Raw genomic sequence first — 17,369 nt, forward strand, 5'->3', positions numbered from 1 at the left:
TCACTTCCAGAAAGGGGGAGTCTTCTAGGGCAGCTGCTCCCCAACACGTGCACACTCTCACACACATGTGCATGCACTCACCACACACTTACACATGCTCACATAGGCATGCACACTGTGTGTGCGCACGCTCACATACGCTCACCCTCCCAGCTCACCCTCCATGAGTTGGCCTCTGCTCCCCTCCTCTTGCCAGGGTTGGGCCTTGCAGCCAGAGCTCTGTGGCCCCCTGGGTGCATGAGGAGCCATGCCAGCATGACCTCGCCCTCCAGGCGGCCACTCCCCTCTGCAGCCCCAGCCCCTCTAGCAAAGCTCGGATCTGGCTGAGGCACTGGGTGATGTGGCTGCAGCAAGGCCGGGGCAGTGGGGGCTGCACAGACAGGGTGCGGTGGGGCCCCTGAAGCTTCCACAGTGACCCGCTTCCTCCCCCTTCCTGTGGCCTGGCCCCCGGCTCCCCTCACTGCGCAAGCTGAAGTAGCACCCATGTCGACCTCTGTCTGCAGGGGTGGGGGAGCAGTAGTGCTGGGGGTGCACAGTTCTTGGGGTCACCGCTTTGCATATTTGCAGATGCCCACTCATGCTGGTGTTCCCAGGAGATGTTCAAGAAGGGTCCCCAGCATGCCCCTCCATTCCAAAGACCCCACCCTCCCGCTCCTCTCCAGCAGCTGCCAGGAGGGCAGTATCTGGGTAAGCATGAGAGGGCCCCTCCGCTGGCATCTCCCCACGGTGCATGTACGCCAGGGCTGAGGGGACTGTGGGTCCCCAGCGGGTTGCAGGCCCTGTGCTCGCGGGAGGTGCACACACCAGCTTTATTCCAAAGAAAGCACGCCCAGTCTTTCCATCTCCGGAAAGTTCTATTTCCAACCGTCGTTGACACCAGGACCCCTGCTCACCCCTCAGGGAGGAGAGGAGGTGGCTGGGTGTCTAGGGTGTCCAGGGGCAGGCAGTGATGGGGGTCTGCTGGGGTCTGCCGCCGCAGCTCAGCCCAGGGGTCAGGTGGGAGGTGGGGGGTGGGGGTCGGAGGAGAAGGCAGTGCCTGGCCGGGTAGCCAGAGTTCTCAGCATGTGGGCCTGGCCCAAGGTCCACTCTAACCCCCAGGCAGAAGCACTCCTTTGACTAGGCCCAAGCAGCCTGCTCGCCCCTTGCCATGTGACACTTGTGTCTGCGTGCCCAGCCCAGGCAGAGCCAGAGCATGGCAGGCTCTGCAGGTGGTAGGGGGGCAGCATGCTGGTGGGGCGCAGGGATGCTCCAGGCCTGGGCTGGTGAAACCGGGCTGCGGGTAGACAGGGAGTGTCAGTGGCGGCAAGAAAAGGCAAGGCCCCCTGGGAGTAGCCATGGCCCAGAACAACCCGCTCGCCCCAGGGCTCCGAAGGGCGCAAGTCGCCTGGCTCCTGCTCCTGGGCTTCACCCTTCACACCCTGCCTCACGGAGGCCAGAGTCTGGGTCGGGACTGCAGGTGCCTGGGGGGCGGCTGTGGGTGGGTGGGCGGGCGGGCTCCAGGCAGAGACCAGACCTGGAGGATCCCCCCGCCCTGCTGCGGCCATCACAGTTCAGTGTCAGCCACCACGTGTTGCCTCGATGAGTGGCCGTTTCTGGACGTGGCCTGGCTGGTCCCGTTCTCCTGAGCCCCTCGGGTCACGCTGGCCTTTCCCTGGGCCTCCGGGGAGGTCTTGGGGCCTGCACTAGAGCCCTGGCCCCCGCCGTGCTCCGTGTAGTAAGGGTCTTCGTCCTAGACGGAGCACAAATAGAGGGGCATTATCTGTGAGCAGGGGCGAGGCTCGGGCGGCAGGGGAGTCACCTGCTCCTGTGCGTCCTCAGGGTTCCAGCTCCTGGGGGAGAAAGCACAAAGGACGCACCACACCTGCAGCAGCAGCTCTGTTCTGGCCTCCCAGAGTGGAGTCCAGCCTGCCTGCTGCCTCCCACCCCACCAGCCCCTGCCTGCATGTGCCTGGCCCAGAGTGCAGTGACCCAGTCGCTGCTCCAGGCCCAGCTGAGCTCTCCTAAAGAGAACCCTGAAGGCCCATGCACCACGGGCTCCCACAGGCAACAGGCCTCCCACCCTCCCCACCTGCCCCATGGTGGCCCCAGTGCGTCCCCAGGTAGCCCCTTTATCCTGCTTCCCCTGCCCTGTGTCCTGGCCCCGACACCACCGCGTGCTCAGCTCCCTCGCCCTGGACCCAAGACTGACCAGCCTCTCCCCGCTGGGGCTCCAGCTGCGGCGGTTCATCAGGAAGTAGCCCGTGATGCCCAGGACAGCCAGCAGGATCCCCGAGGTGACCAGTGCTATCAGGGTCTTGCGGGAGTAGCTCTGGTGGTGACCCACGTCCTCCTCGGAGAGGCTGTGGATCCCCAGCTGGAGGGAGACCAGGCTGTGGTCACTGCCCACCCATGTTGAGGGACCTAGCCAGTCAGCTACCCATGCAGCTGGGCCTCCTCTGCTACCGCGAGTGGGAAGGGGAAGGGGGAGCATGGAGAGGACATGACCAGGGGCTCTAGACCCCGCACCTAGAGAACCCACCTTTCTCAGTTCAGACTGGTGCTTTCTCAAGAACTGGAGCTTGCTGGAAAGTTCTAGAATGAGAAACAGGGGCTAGGAATCTAGAGGCGGGGCCAGCCACTTACACTAGATGTTGCAACAGCAGGTGGACACTGTCTCAGGTGGCCACCCTCCCCAGCGCTGCACTCTCCAACAAACACCTGGCCTGGCCGGTGGCCCGCCCCGCCCCGCCCTGCCCCCTCACCTGTGCTGTTGGCCATGACCAGCAGCAGGCAGTGAGGCCTGACCTCAGACTGGGTGAGAAGCCAGGAGCACGGCCCTGCCCCTGCCGGCTCCGACTGGCACAGGACCCGTGCCAGCTCCTCGCCGCTGTCCTTCATGAAGTCCTCCTGGGGACACAGAGGCGAGCGGGGGTGAGTGACCAGGCCCACAGAGGTAGCGCAGCGCTGACCAAGGTCACATGGCACCCTCCATGCAAGGTCCTCTCGTCCTGCAAGTCTAGCTAGAAAGTCACTTCCAGCCCCTCCGCAAGCAGTAAGAGCCACACCCAAGGGCGCCAGGGACCAGCCAGTGGGCCCGGAGCTACCAGGGGGCACGACCTGCTGGCTGTCTTACTGAAGGGAAGCCCCTGGATGCCCCGCTGATCCTGGGCAAAGCAGCCCTTGGTGGCAAGCAGGGTGGCAGCCGCGAGATGGTGCTGGTTTCCAGGTGGGAAGTGCACCCACGCCTGTGAGCACCTCTGGGTGTGCCCCCCACCCCCACCCCTGCCCCCTCTGCATGGACTGTCTAATCCCCTCCTCCACCCACACCATGGGCTGCTCTGTCCTGCCCCCACCCCCTGCCCTCCCCCAGGGCCTGCCCACCACCTCAGGCCCCATCCCCAGGGGCTGCCCCCCCACCCCCACCCGGGGCGGACCTCAGCCTCAGGCTTCCACCCTCTTCCCCTCAGAGCCCGTCCCATGGGGCCAAGGCCCTTTTTCTGGCTGGGCCAAAAAGCCGCGCCCGCGATGCTGCCCTATGCTCACACCTGCCAGAGCTCCCGGCAGCCCCACGGGGCTCCTGCACACTGCCTGACCCCAGGCAGTGTCGGGCAGCTTGGCCAGCTCTGACCACTCCCTGGTGCTGCGAGCAGGTGCCTGCTTGGCAGACACTGCCTCCCCGGCTTAGGCAGGGTCCCCGTGATGGGTCCCTGGAAAGCAGCTCCTCTCCAGTTGAGGTCAAGGCTGGCAGCGCCCTGGCCCTTCTTCAGAGGGACCTCTGAGGGATGGTCACCGGCATGGACATGGTTAGAGGTGCAGGTCACAAAGGAAGGAGGTGCCGCCTGGACTGGAGGCTCCAAGCCAGTGGAGGTGCAGACCCCCGCTGCAGCCGCGCCCTGACTGCGCCGGCTCCCACTGTGGATGGAGCCGGGGTAGACCCGAGAATAAATGGGGAGGCAGAGGGCGAAGCGAGGCTGCTCCCCACACCCCATGGGGCAGGAAGTCAGAGAAGGCACTGGAAGGCCCGTGGTGGGGAGTCACTCCCCCCAACATGGCGGCCACCCTAAGACCACAGCAGCAGACTGAATGCGATCAGCCCGGGTACCTGCCTGGCGCCGGGCACAGCATGGGAGGCAGGACCGGGTCCCCAGAGTGTCCACTGGCCTCACCAAGGGCTCAGCAAGGCCACTTCTGAGTAGACACCAAAAGAAACGAAACCAGGAGCCCCCAGATTCACAGGGCTGAGAGGAGCAAGTCCAGGGCCTATGGCAGTGCAGGGGGACACAGCGGTCTGTACTTGGAAAAGGCCAGAGACCTGCCCCAGCTATGTGGAGCCCCCCAACCTGTCTCTGAGAAATGAGCTGGTTGACCAGGAAATGGGGAGTCCTGTGAATCTCTCTAGAGCTCCCCAGGGGAGCTGCACCCAGGGGCTCCGAGGTGGCGGCCCCCAGAAACCAGCGGCACCCCAGCCCTAGCTCAGAAATGCCCCCATTGTATTTTACTGCCAGTAACTTTTTTTTCTGGTGTATTCCCCTGCACAAATGAGTGGAATCTGAGAGAATAAAGCACTTTTGGAAATTACCTGGGGGCAGGAGCTGAGATGCCGCCCCTCACGGCAGAATCCCCCCACATCAGCCCTGTGTGCCCCCTCCCCCGTGCAAGCTCCCCCACCCCTCCTGCATGCCCTCCCTGGCCCCATCACCCCTCCCCCGTGTGCTCCCTTCATGCACCCCCACCCTTATCCCTGGTGCATGCCCTCCCCTGCCCCCATGCGCCTCCCTCTCCCCCCACGCTCCTGCAGTGCAAGGGCGTTTTCTTCCAGGGTCCGCAGGTGAGCCAGGCCACAGTACCTAGATCTCAGGAAGCAGGCTGGGGGCCGCTTTTCTTCCGCCGGGGTAGGGCCTGATTTCGTGGGTGAGAACCCATGCCTTAAGGCCTCTGACACCCCCAAACCAAACCCCAAAACAGGGCTGACCCCCTCAGCCTTAGGAAGGGCTGACCTTCAGACACATGTGGGTAGGCTGGGGTGGGGGATCCCATGGGATGAAGCTGTGCTAAAAACCCAAGACAAGGGGTGCTGACGAGGAAGATCACCCGTGGGTGTTGCTGCTGGGGCATAGGACAGGCGCCCTCAGAAATGGGGCTCTCCAGCAGCCCCACTGTCCCTTCCTACGTCCCCATTTATATCCTCCTGTGCCCACAGACCTGGCACAAGATGGCAGCAACAGCAGAGTCTGGCAAGTGAGGGAGCAAGGCATTGTCGGGGTGACCCTGCAAGTGAGGGCCAGGATGACCCTCCTGAGCATGATCCTGCAGCGCTCCAGTAGCTCCACCAGGCACGGGTCCCACAGTGCAGCCAGCCCAAGTCCTCTGCTACCCGCGCATGAGCCAGGACACTCAGGTCTCTGGATGCCACCTGGACACTGCCTCCTGCCCATCCCGTCTGGGCGCGCCTTGGGAGCTGACTTCACAGTGCTGTTGTTAAAGGTGAGAGAATTTTCGGGGGTGCAATTTTAAAAGACCTGCAAGTTGAGTCACTTGTCACCACAGGGATGGTTGGAAGAGTGACCAGGTCCACCAGACCTGGTCATGCTCTAGGGCACCCGAATGTGGGGCCCTCACAGGGGTGCTCAGCTGCCCGCCCAGGCCGGGTACACACATGCGGTCACTGATGCTAGCCAGGAGGCTGCTGTGCACCAGCACAACCTCCTGGTCCTGGGCCAGGGCCCTGGGCTCAGCGGACTCTCCAAGAAGGAGGGAGGCATGTGCAGAGCCACCGCTGCTGAAGCCGGAGGTCTCCCCGGCTGCGGGAAGAGCCATGACTGGTGCAACCGAAGCACTGAGCTCACGCTGCGGCTCCACCACCAGCAGCCCCAGAACACAGCAGTCCCCGTGTCCAGCAAACTCAGCCACACACAGACCCGCGGGAGAAAAATTAAGGTGAAAAACCAAGATGCCACCCTCACGGGGACGATTGGGGAACGGGGGTGGGGGGGGCTTTAGAGTAGCTGTGATTACAAGTGATTTGGGCGGCGGGGGGCTTCTTGACCAGCTGTTTCTAAAGTTTTTCTAAAGGAATAGACCAAAAATATCTTTTAGAGTGTAAGGAGGAAAGACATCCCGCCTCATTGTAAAAACATCCAATCAAATGCAAAAGCATAAAATTAACAAAACTTAAAACAGAAAGAAAGGTGCCCGGAGGACAGGTGCCCGGAGGAGGACGCAGACACTGCAGGAGGCTGCGGCGCTGGGGCCAGAGGGGAGAGCAAAAGCAGACAAGACTGTGGCAAGCACTAGGGACCGGGGCAAATGCTGGAGGGACTAGCAGCTGCGCCAATGATGACCTTACAATTTTCGGAGGACTCCCTCCCCCGCCAAGGCAAACTTGAACCTGACAACACAAACACTAGCGCAGCCCTTGGGTGTCTCTCCCGTCCGTCCACCAGAGGGCGCCCTTACTCCCTGAGCCCAGAGCCAGGACAGAGCAGACAAGCAGGGCCAGAGGCTGGCGGGTTGGTCAGGGGCCTGGCGGCCCAGAGAGAGGGTGGGGTTTGAGGGGGGCGTGGAGGGGGGCACTTACACAGCTTGAGGTCTCATTCAGCTCCAGGCAGATGCCTCTGGTCAACCTCACTTCTTTGACTTGGGAACAGGTGATCTTCCCCTGAGTGGAATGAGAGCAGGTGAATCATTGGGTCTTCCCCCTTCTTCTCTCCGGGGAGGTTTGGGCGGAAAGGAAAGGTCCGCGTTTCTGGGAGGCTGGACTTCACAATGGTGTGTGATCCCCTCCATCCCTGCTGCCTGTGCCCAAGGGGTGCCTGGTGGCCCCTGGGACACCTGAGGAGCTGGAGTGCAGAGACAGGCCCCTCCTCTTCTCAGGCCCTCTCCCATCCGGGAGTCACACCTCGCAAATTCTGGGGGGCAAGGCACTCTGGGTCCCTAATCTGACTCCTTGAGAGCAGAAGTCAGGCTGCCGGAGGCTCACCCTCACCTTCCTGTTCTGCCTCTGGGGCCGTGGGCATGGCTGAGCCCCCTGCCCATCCATTGCTGCCCACTGCAGTCCCTTCCTGCACTCCAGAGGACCTGCCTTGGTCTGGAGGGCAGCAGGAGAGACAGCCCCAGGCTGTCTCTAAAGGTGCCCAAGGGGAGGGAGGAACAGAGGAGGCCCTGATCACCAGGGTGGTCCCCCAGCTGCTCCTTCCACCCTCCCCCTCACCCCCCCACCCCCCCACCCCCGCACTGCTCCCTCTAGCCCTAACGGTCACGGCTGGTTCTGCCAGAGCACCCTCTAGGACTGCATCCCGTGGGCTGCACAGAGGCCAGGGTGCAGCCCCCTCATGGTGCTTACCCACCTTGCTGGCGCCTGGGGTAGGCGGCCCTGATGTGAGGGGCCCTGTGGGAGCCATCCCAGCTCTGGTGCTGTCCTGAGGGTGCTTGAAAGTGCTCCCCGCTGGTGTGCTGGGCCCCGGGGTCACCACTGGGTCGAAGACGCTGACCTGGGTGCTGGGCAAGGCGGTGGGCGTGGGGCCCGTGGCAGAGGTCTGCGCCTGCACTGTGGAGGCCCTGGGCATGGGCATGGCAGTGGTCTCAGGGATGGCTGTCGTCAGGTGGACGGAGGGCTCTGAAGTGAACATGGCACACGTGTGCTGGTGTACATGCACGCGCACACTCACATGCTTACCACCACACGCAGAGGACAGGGTGGCCCTGGACACCCCGGGGCCGGAGCTGGCCTGGCTGAGCCCCGCGTCCACAGCCCACCCTCCCAATGCCATGCATGCAGCTGGTTCTGGTGCTGCCATGCACATGCAGGCTGACCAGAGGTGGGCCCTGCAGAAGCCCAAGACCTCGCCTGCCCTCCACTGGGGACACAGGCCCCCCGACCTGCCCCTCCACCAGGGACAGCCCCCCCCCAACCTTGCACCTGAAGCCCTGGCACCAGCGCGGGCTGGGAGGTCCTCACCTTGGCCAGGGTCCGTGGCCCCGCTGCTGCTCTGGGGGGTGGCGGGGGTGCTGGTGCTTCCAGGGGCATTCGGGAGTGCGCTTTCCTGGTGGGACATGTTCGTTGGGGCAGCTGAAGACCCCCCTGGGGGAGGAAGATCTGTGGACACTGTGGACTCCATGGTGGTGGGGGTGGGAGGCTCCGTGTTCGCGATCCCGGAGGCTGCAGGACCGGGGAGGAAAGGTTAGACCTGCGTTGGCCGCAGCCCCATGACAGCACCTGTCCCACTCCCTGGGCTCCAGGGTCACTGGCTGGGAGGACGGGGCTGGCCCACATAGGCGCCAGCATCAGACCAGCCTGCTCCAGCCACGTGGAGCCACAGGCAGGGCCATATTTGAGCAGTGCTGAGAGGGCAGAGTCTGCCAGGGAGGACAGTGTAGTGGAAGAGAGGGGAGGATGGAGCAGGAGAGGGGGAGGAAGAAGCAGGAGAGGGCGGAGGATGGAGCCTACCAGGGAAGATGATGCAGCGAGAGAGGGAGGATGATGGAGCGGGAGGGGGGGAGGATGGAGCAGAAGAAGGAGGATCAAGCCCGCCAGGGAGGACGATGGAGTGGGAGAGGGAGGAGAGTGGAGCAGGAGAGGGGGGACGGCAGAGCGGGAGAGGGAGGGGAGCTGCGTCCTCCTCTGTCCCCCTCTCGTGGCCCTTTCTCCACCAGCACAGGCTGTTTCTCTTCAGCCCCATGAAGATCCTCCTGCTTCAAGGCCTTCCCTCAAAGTGCCATCTCTCTGGCTCGTGGTCCACCCTCCTTCACCAGGGCCCACGGCCTCAGGCTTCTTTCGGAAGGTGGGGACAGAATCCAGCCAACATGGGGCCCAGGCGGCTCACACGGACATGATCCCCCAGGCTCCTCTGTGGGTCCCAGGTGGAGGGGCCCCTGCGGGTCCAGGGGTGGCAGGAAGCATGAAGCTGGTCCCGGGTGCCCTGGAGTGACCCTGTTCAGGAGCCCGAGGGACTGGGGCTACTCTTGCTGTTTCTCAGCTGTGGCTGGGCTTCTCCCTCATCCTTCTCTCGCCCCTGGAGGCAGGGGCCTGGCTGGGCGCCCCTTTGCCATCTCCGCCCCACCCGTCCAAGGCCGTGGCCCAGATGTGACCTTCCTCGCACGAGTACTGACCCCAACTCTGCAGGGGCATCAGAAGCTCACGGACATAACCTCCACGCACCGCCTACACCGAGGGCTGCCCCGTCCAGCCTATACCAGTCCGACTCCTGGGGCGGCGCTCATCTCCGCCGCGTGGGCCCCCCTTCCTCGGGGCCTGCCCTGGGGTGCACAGCACCTGCCCCCGCAGTGTGCAGCCTGGGAGGGGCCAAGTCTTCAGGAGGCCAGACACGTGGAGGCACCATACTCGCCCCACGCGTGGCCGGCACTGGCTGCAGTGACCACCCACCAGCGACAGCGCCACACTGGACGCGGCTGGAGTGGCCCGAGGAAGGCGAGAGAAGAATGCAGAAGAAGCCCCGGTCACAGCTGAGAAATAGCAGCAGATGCGAGGGCGGCTACACGGCCCGGCCCTTGGCAGGAGCCAACAACCAGCAGACCCTGCATGGCCCCACATCCAGTAGGCAGCCCTGTGCGCCGGGCACAGCTGTGGCTGCCCTGCCATCAGCAAATCTACAGCATCATCTCCACGGGGCCCCTGTGTCCCAAAGCCCCAGAGAACTCAGCTGCCCACACCTTGGAGTCCAGACTCAGGCGGCTGCCCACCGCAGGCAGCCGCCTACCACGGGCGGCGTCAAGCCTGCTGACCCTGGGTTTCTGCTGTGCTGTTGCTCGCTGGCCACCCCAGCCTGCCTGCCTTGGATTCCAGACGCAGCCACAGGGGCTCTCGAAGCAGCCCTGGTGTCTCAGCTCCTCATCTTGGCGAGGGCCCCTGAGTCCACGCCTGCATACCATTTGGACGGCAGCTGTGCAGGTCCAGGTGTTATGCCAGGCTCCCGGCACCCGCACGTGCCAGTGGGGTGGGCTGGGGCTCCTTTGGTCCCCAAACCTCATCCATCAGGACAAAGCAGCTCTTGCCGTTGTTTGAGGCTTGCAGGGCTGTGGGAGTGCTGAGGGCCAGGCCCCTCCCCACCTGCTTGGGCCCCAACACCCATCTCCGGGGCCACGGCCTCTGGTCACACCTGCCATTTCGAGGCCTCATTACACCCGCCAGGCTGTAGACGCTTGCCTTCCAGAACCTTCTTAGGCGTGTCAGCCTTCCCCAGGCACCCGGAGTATGCTCTGGGTCAGAACAAGCACCGGCCACATGTGGGTGCCCCCACGCCAGCCTCTTAGGGACAGCTTCCTAGGCACCACAGCTGGGGGGGTGCACAAACCAGAATTCGGAGCGTTCTGAAAACCAAGACAGCTGCGTCTTGGGGAGCCAGCTGTGTCCTTTCATCTCCCCCAGGGTGGGCACCACTACTGCCCATGGGCACCGGCTCGGAGGCTGTAGCTAGAAAGAGTGTCCCATGCTTAAAATCGTGACTTAGAGCAGAGCAGGCCCCAGGCCCCATTGGGGCAGGGACTCAGTGTGGCTGTTGGACCCTTTCCGGCCACTGCCTGCTGGACCTGGGGGGCTCTGTGGGGAGTCCCGTCCCACTGTACAGGTGAGTCTTGTTTCCTGTGAGCCACGTGCTCACCAGGCAGGGAGGCCGCCGAAGGATCCGCAACCCCGGGAGACCTGGATAGTGTACGTCAGCGACAGTCCCCGCTTCTTCTCTGTTTCCCCAAGTCAGGATGGTGCAGACACCCCACAGAGGGGAGCCCGGGCCCGAGCCCCCACTGCAGTGTACTCGTGCAGCAGGGCTCCTGCAAAGGTGGGGTACACCCTAGGAACGTGGGGGCCCTCGCCCATGGGGCGCTGTCACCCGCTCCGGCCCCCAGCTGGCCCTGAGGTGGCGTCCTCAGTGGCTGTTTTCTCTCTAGCCCGGGAGGGAAGAGGAAGTTCTTGCCGAGAGGACAGAGGCAGGAAACATGCCTCCGTCCCAACGAGGCTTTCTCGAGGAGGGAGTGCTGCGTTTTCCCCACGCCTGCCCATCAGTGCCCTCCACTCTGCCACCACATGGAGCAGAGCTAGCAAGGGAAGCTGCCCGGGTGTGTCCCCAGAACCCCTGCCCACTGTCGCCCAGGCCTCGAGATACCCATTGTCCTGGCCCTGATCATGCGCGGCCCCAAGTCTGTCCATGGGGCTCCCCAGTCTCCCCGGGCTCCGGAGACACAGACTCGGAGAAGAAAAGGACACATCCAGGGGCCCCGGGAGGAGCCGAGTCCGTGAGAACAGCGTCCACCCTGTCCAGCATGAGCCCAGAGGAGGGTGGCCAGTTGGCGCGGCCACAGTTGGCCCCTGAGTCAGTCACGGGCCGCAGCCTCCTCCGTCGCCATGGCAGAGAGTCAAAGGGTGGGGACCTCGCTCCCTGGAAAATATCTGATAAAATCCTTTTCCTTTTCTTTTTTCCCCTCTTACATGTGGCCCCAGACAGGATATGGGTGTGGGGTCAGCAGCATGAGGACCCAGAGGAAGAAGAGGAATGCGGGGGGAGGGGGGGGATGCGGGCGGAAGGCCTGGTGGAGGCTCAAGGGGGCTGATATCCGTCGGAGGCGCGGCCACAGCCACGGGGGACAAGCTACCTGGCGGCCCCTGGCCCTCTGCGGAGCTTTTGGTGCTGGCTGCTGGTGTGCCTGCCCTGTAGGCTCTCGCTGGGACAAAGGAGGGACTACCTGGAATAAAAATCTCTGGAGTCCTGGGGAGTCACCCAGCCCATGGCCCAGCACAGGCCCCTCCTGCAGCACCACAGAAGTCCCCGAAGGAGCGCCCCCCCACCAGGAAAATTTAGCAGCCCCCAGGAGTGCCTCGGGCAACTCAACCACCGACCAGTTCAAGGGCCAGCAGGGCGTGAAAAGGGGCCTCAGCCCAGGTGGCCACACTCAGGTTCTCCCCACCAGGCCCACCCCAGGCCAAGGCGAGGCCCAGCCTGGCCGCGGAGGAGCAAAGGAAAGGGGACCCCTCCTTGACCAGGGCCAGGCCGGCGGAAGCCAACGGCCAGCGAGTATCTGCCCCAAGGCGCACCCACTCCACCCGGGATGAACCCCAAAGGGTGGGTCTGGCCACCCCGCGGCCACCCTGGGCTGCTGGAACCCAGCAGTCCTCCAGCCCAGCCTCTTGGACCAAGTGGAACCCATCGGCAGAAGAGCAGGGAGCCAGCCCTGGGGCGGGCACAGACTTGCAGAGGAGCAGCTCCCCGCTGAGCCCTCCCAGGGTTGGATGGCTGCCCCAAATGAGGGCCCCAGGACTGGTCCTCACCAGGGCCCAAGCTTAGGAAGTCAGGGCCCAGCTGTGCTGTCCACAGCTTAGAACTCAGAGGGCAGGGAGGAGGCACGGGTAGCCACCTGGCCTCTGTCTGGGAGTGGGGACAGGGGAGGGCAGCGCCTCTGAAGCTGGGTGTGGGTCAGGGGGCTCAGCGCCTCCACCTCCCATCTTAGATGCAAAAAGTTTCAGGGACTCCTCATTCCTAACTCTAAGCCGCTGCCTGCCTCCTGGTCCTTGGTGGGGGCCTTGCCCCCTCCAGCTGCCCGCCCTTCCCTGCCACAAATAATCTGGCTTCCTGGTCCCGAGGTGGGCAAGCTCGCACACCCCCCCAAAAGTGCTCCCCGGCCTCTGGACCCATCCAGCGCAGGACCTTCCTGGCCCTCCCCTCCTGGCTTGCAGCAGCCCCCTCCAGGCACAGCATCTGTGGCCACCTGGCTGCGTTCTGCTCCTGCACCTGGCTCTTTCAGCATCCCCCCCCCACAACAACGCGCTGGGTGCCCAGGTGAGCACCATCCGGCTGGACTCAGGGTGGCCCGCTGGATGGCGCAGGGTGGGTCCGACCCGCCGCGCTGACCCTGAGGTGCCCCTACTCACGCAGCAGCGCCAGCAGGCAGAGCGCCATCCAGGCCCGTGGCATCCTGCGCCCTGCGCTTGTGCCCCTGAGCCCCGGCATCCTCCCGCCTGCACTGCACTGGGCCGACTGCGCTGGGACGGGCCGCCTCCCTGCCGCTGGGGGTGGGCGAGCCGCTTTCCCCTCCTCCCTCCTCCTCAGAGCTGGCAGGACCGCCTGCTTGGCCGCTGCTAGGGCAGCCCCCCCAGTCCCTTGGTGGAGAGCAGGGGAGCTGGCCAAAAGAGGTGGAGGTTTGAGCGCGCCTGCTCGGCTTTCTCCAGAGGCCCGCTGCCGCTTCCGCAGGACGCCCACTGACTTGAACCCCTTTCTGGAGGGAGCGCCCCCCGGTGGCTCAGGCCCTCTGACTTGTTCGCCTTCCCCTTTTGTTGCTCTTTCTTTGTGAGGAAGCTGAGAGAGATCCTGCAGGGGACTCTCTGTGGGGCCATTTACAAGTGCTAGCCATTGTTCCCTGACCAGGTACAGACCACATGCAGGCACTGGTCTCCGGGGCAGGGCTAGGGTTAAGGTTCGCAGGCCCCGGACAGCCCACAGCGCCTGGTGATTCACGCCCTGCCCCACTGTGCTGCTACCTGAAAGCTCCCTGCTGCTTGGATCCTCAGACACAGGGGACAAACCCGCCTGCGCCCGCTTCCCCCTTCACCTTCTACAGCCCCGGGCCCCAGCACAGGGGTCCCCCCCTTCCATCTGCCAGTCTCAGGAGGGCCTGGGAGGGGGTGCTGCGGGGAGGGGGCCTGGGGAGAGGGTGAGCTGAGGGTGGGCGGTGCTCTCAGGCCCCCTGGTCTCCCCACGACAAAGCAGTCTTGTACTGGGGTGGGTCCTGGCCCACAGAGGGAGGAAGAGGGGCTCTGCACCCCATCTCTCCCACTCGCTGCCCTGGGATCCCCAGGCCTCTTGGGTGGGGCAGCCAAGAGGAGGATTCTGGTCTGAAACTAGCCCCAAACTTCTTATTCTGACCTCGTCACTGAACTTCCTTTACTTAGGGACCATTTTCACGACATCACAGAACCGAAGGCTTGAGCCAGGATTGACCGTGGTGTGTGTGCCCGCCGGCCACACACCATCCTGCCGTAGCCTCTATCCTGGGGCCCTCGGGGCTCCCAAAGGCAGTGAGGGGAGTGGCGGCTCAGGCTCCCCTGAGCGGTGTGGAGGCCAGGGCTGCCCCCCCCCAATTCCCTCTGGCTCCTTCATGCCTTTGCTCCTGGCCAGGCTGCAAGAGGCAGGAGAGGACTTGCCTGCTTCCCCACTGCGGGGGCAGTGGAAGGCTCTGGAGCCACCGTCCCAGCTTGCCTGCTCGGAGGCCAGGGCCAGCGGGAGACTGCTGGCTGAAGAAAGGTCTGGGGTGCAGCGTAGCGGAGCAGGGGCTGCCGACCCTTTCCTGCACTCCCAGCAGGCATGAGATCCTGGCCCATGGGACGCTGGGTCACCAGCTGCTCCCTGCATTTTCCAGTAGGAGTCCTCACTCTGCACACCTCACCTAGCCACTGAGAGCAGGTGCTGTGCTCAAGAAGTGCTCCCCAGGAGTATGCTCCCCCAGAGTATGATCCCTGGGAGAGTGCTCCCTGGGAGAACGCTCCCCGGGGCTGGTGACTTCGGGCACCCCACACAGCACTTCACTCAAGCCAGGTCTCACGTCAGATGCAGCGCCTTCAGTGTAAAAAAGTGAGAAAGTGGGTGTAATATTTTGAGTTTTAATATAAATTCATTTTTTCTTGTAATTCAGGCTTGCTACCTAAAACTTCAAAACTGTTAAAGAACTCTCTCTGCAAGCATCCGGGCAGAGATGCAGAAACCAGGCCCTGTGAGGATGGCGCCCGATGGCCAGCAGCACCAGGAGGGCGTCCTGCCTGACCAGTGGGTATGACCAGGTGCAGAGCAGAGGTTGCCCCCACCCTTAGCTTACCTGGTGCCTGACCCCCGGGAGAGACCAGGCAGGTGACCTCGCTCACCTGCTTCCTGTCACCGGCACGAGAGGGCACTTCACTGAGCACCTGCCCTGGGAGGAAGGTGGCCGGCCCCTTGGCCAGCCCTGCCCGGCTCGGCCACATCCGCACTGGTCAGCAACAGTGGTGAAGACAGGCTCGGCCCCCCTGAAGATGCCTTCCCGGGCTGGCCTGCAACTGCGGCTGCACTGTGAGCTCCACTCTGATGCTGCCTCCTGCCTTGGGCTCCCAGCTTCCTGTTGGGAACCAGTCCCCAGCCCACGCCACAGACCTGCCGCTACCTTGGAAGCCCCAGGCTCGCTGACCGTCGGGCAGAAGCAGGCCTTTGTGGTTCAGATTCTCCGGCTGGGACCCAAGGAGCCCCTCCTCTCCATCTTTCAGCCTCCAGCGCCTCCCTGAGCAGACCCAGCTGGACCTGGGGACCATGGTGTGACTACCCAGGTCCCGGAATACCACCCCGTTGGGCACCTCGGGGCCTGCTGAGGAGACTGGAGGCAAGGCATGCTCAGAGGAGGCCTGGTCCAGATCCGGCGGGGCAGGGAGCCCCTAAGATGGGCCGCACTGCCAGGGACTGTGCTCCCTGAGGGGATAAGGCCCCAGTGTGCAGGAACAGGGTCCAGGGCCAGAGATGAGGGCCTAGTAGGGGAATGCCCAGAACCAGCGTGTCCCTGTGGGGGCTAGGGATGCCCCAGGGTGCCGGCTGCCCCCTCCGGGGCAGAGCAGACAGCCAGGTTGCACCCCCAGTAGGCGGGCAGCAGGGGTGAGCTGGGTACAGTGGGGCAGAGTGTAGCATGCGGACGAATGCCTTGGCCCACCCCTCCCTCTCTCTGACTGGTTCACATTCCGGCTTCTGCACTTTCAGTGTCACACAGAGGACACGCCGCTGGCTGTCCCCCTTGCCTGCCATCCATACTCATGCCTCCCTGAGCTTCCCCTGCTGCACCTGCTTCTGTCCTCTGTCTGGTCCAAATGTCCTCACCCCAGGAGCCCATGTGCGGTCCCACCCCAGGGACAGGCAAGCCCCAGGGGCCGGCGGGGTCACGGCTGATGACCAGGTGTGCCCGTGGGGTGTGTGGCACATCGTGTCCAGTCAGTCCTGGAGTAGCTGCCCCCTCCTCCACTCTGCCACTGCCCTTGGCCCGGGGCCTGTCTCCATTGCCGATGTCCCACCTCTGGGTGCCCTCTCCATTGGACTGACCCTCGCCTCCCTGGCCGCTGGGCTGCAGCTGGTCCCAGTGGGGTGGGCTGCTAAGCGCCCAGCTGCCTCACAGCGCTTGATTGTCCCTCAAACCACAGTCTGCTCTGCAGGACCCCCGGGGCCCTGGGGAGTCTGCTCAGAATCTCCTTGGAGATGACTCTGGGGATAAACAAATTTCAGGATGCGAGCCTGGCGCAGGCTGAGTCTACCTGCTGTCGGCTACTGCTGGGCAGGCAGGCCTCTGGCTGGCCGCAGACAGCGTCCCCTTGCGGTTATCTGCTGCCGCTGCGGAAGACATGGGTCATCGTTTCCTCTGGGGCCAGGATGCCTGCTCAGCCCCATCCTTAGTATTCGTAGATTCTTTGGGTTTTTTGGTAAATCATCATGTCAACTGAAAATAGTGGAAATCCTGCATTTTCCTTCCAATCTGTCTTCTTCTGGTTTAAGTCAGTGTCCTGGCAGGACCCTGTGGCCTTGCCTGTTCTGAACTCAATGGCTGGAGCCCCTGTTTCTCCACTTGGGCTGCACACAGCTTAGCTTTCACATGTGCTCGTCACCACGTCCAGGCTGTTCCCAATTTGCCGAAGGCTTCCTCCCTTCATAAACTTCTGGTGGTGTTTGAAACGCTGAGCTGGTTCTTCTGAGAGACAGCTTCTTGCCTGGGCGGGTGTGGCCGTCCCACGGACCTGGCTTCATCCAGGTTCTGGCCGCGTCACTTAAGGAGGGACAGAGGTGCTGACCTCGCCCCAGCAACGGCTTGGCTGCCCCACACATCCACAGGGTTGGGGGAAGGCCTGCCCCCATCGTGCTGCTGCTGGCTCAGGGTGCGGGATGCAGTCTTACTACAAGAACAGGGAGAGTTTCCTTTCATTGTTTCTCAGCGAGTTCTATGAGTTTGGGGGGCGCTGCTGCAAAGGTTCCTTTGAGAATCATTTGGGCCTGGCACTTAGTGCAGGGCTGTGCAGAAAGGCATGTCCCTTTCTGGAACTGTGAGGAGAGCTCTCAGCATTTGAGTTTCCTCTTGGGGACATTTTGTTATTTTCCTGGGAAATTGTCTCTCAGCCTTGCTGGTGCTAGTGGGCGCCTCACCCTGTGGGTCAGCAGGATGTGGCTGCTCTCCCGCCCTCCCCCATCCGTGTGGCAATGTGTTTGTGAACAATCTGTATTAATTTGTTACAAATGTTTATTTTTGTATTTTTTAAAGATTTATTTATTATGCTACAAGAGCTAGGGTGCAGGCCAGAGGTGCCAGAGTGAGAGGACTCAACAGAGACAGAGTAGGGAGAATAGCAGGTGGGTTAACTGAAATACACTGTTAAGGGGAGCAGCAGGGAAACA

At 63.3% G+C, this 17,369-nt stretch overlaps 1 protein-coding gene across 1 annotated transcript in view; it reads right to left on the minus strand.

Annotated features, from left to right (window-relative positions):
* Positions 1–848: 848 nt before the first annotated feature.
* Positions 849–17,369, minus strand: part of CD34 (CD34 molecule) — a gene marked incomplete at its 5' end in the record, with an annotated part of 45,046 nt that continues 28,525 nt past the window's right edge. The window contains 9 exons of the mRNA XM_084245515.1: positions 849–1,729; positions 2,189–2,353; positions 2,519–2,571; positions 2,742–2,886; positions 6,557–6,637; positions 7,326–7,594; positions 7,937–8,137; positions 14,794–14,943; positions 15,115–15,321. Of these exons, the coding sequence (XP_084101641.1) occupies positions 1,544–1,729; positions 2,189–2,353; positions 2,519–2,571; positions 2,742–2,886; positions 6,557–6,637; positions 7,326–7,594; positions 7,937–8,137; positions 14,794–14,943; positions 15,115–15,321 (1,457 nt within the window). The 3' untranslated portion in view covers positions 849–1,543. The remainder of the gene's footprint in view (positions 1,730–2,188; positions 2,354–2,518; positions 2,572–2,741; positions 2,887–6,556; positions 6,638–7,325; positions 7,595–7,936; positions 8,138–14,793; positions 14,944–15,114; positions 15,322–17,369) is intronic.

Source organism: Talpa europaea (genome assembly GCF_964194135.1).
Source record: "Talpa europaea genome assembly, chromosome: 10".
In the NCBI taxonomy this organism is placed as follows: Eukaryota; Metazoa; Chordata; class Mammalia; order Eulipotyphla; family Talpidae; genus Talpa; species Talpa europaea.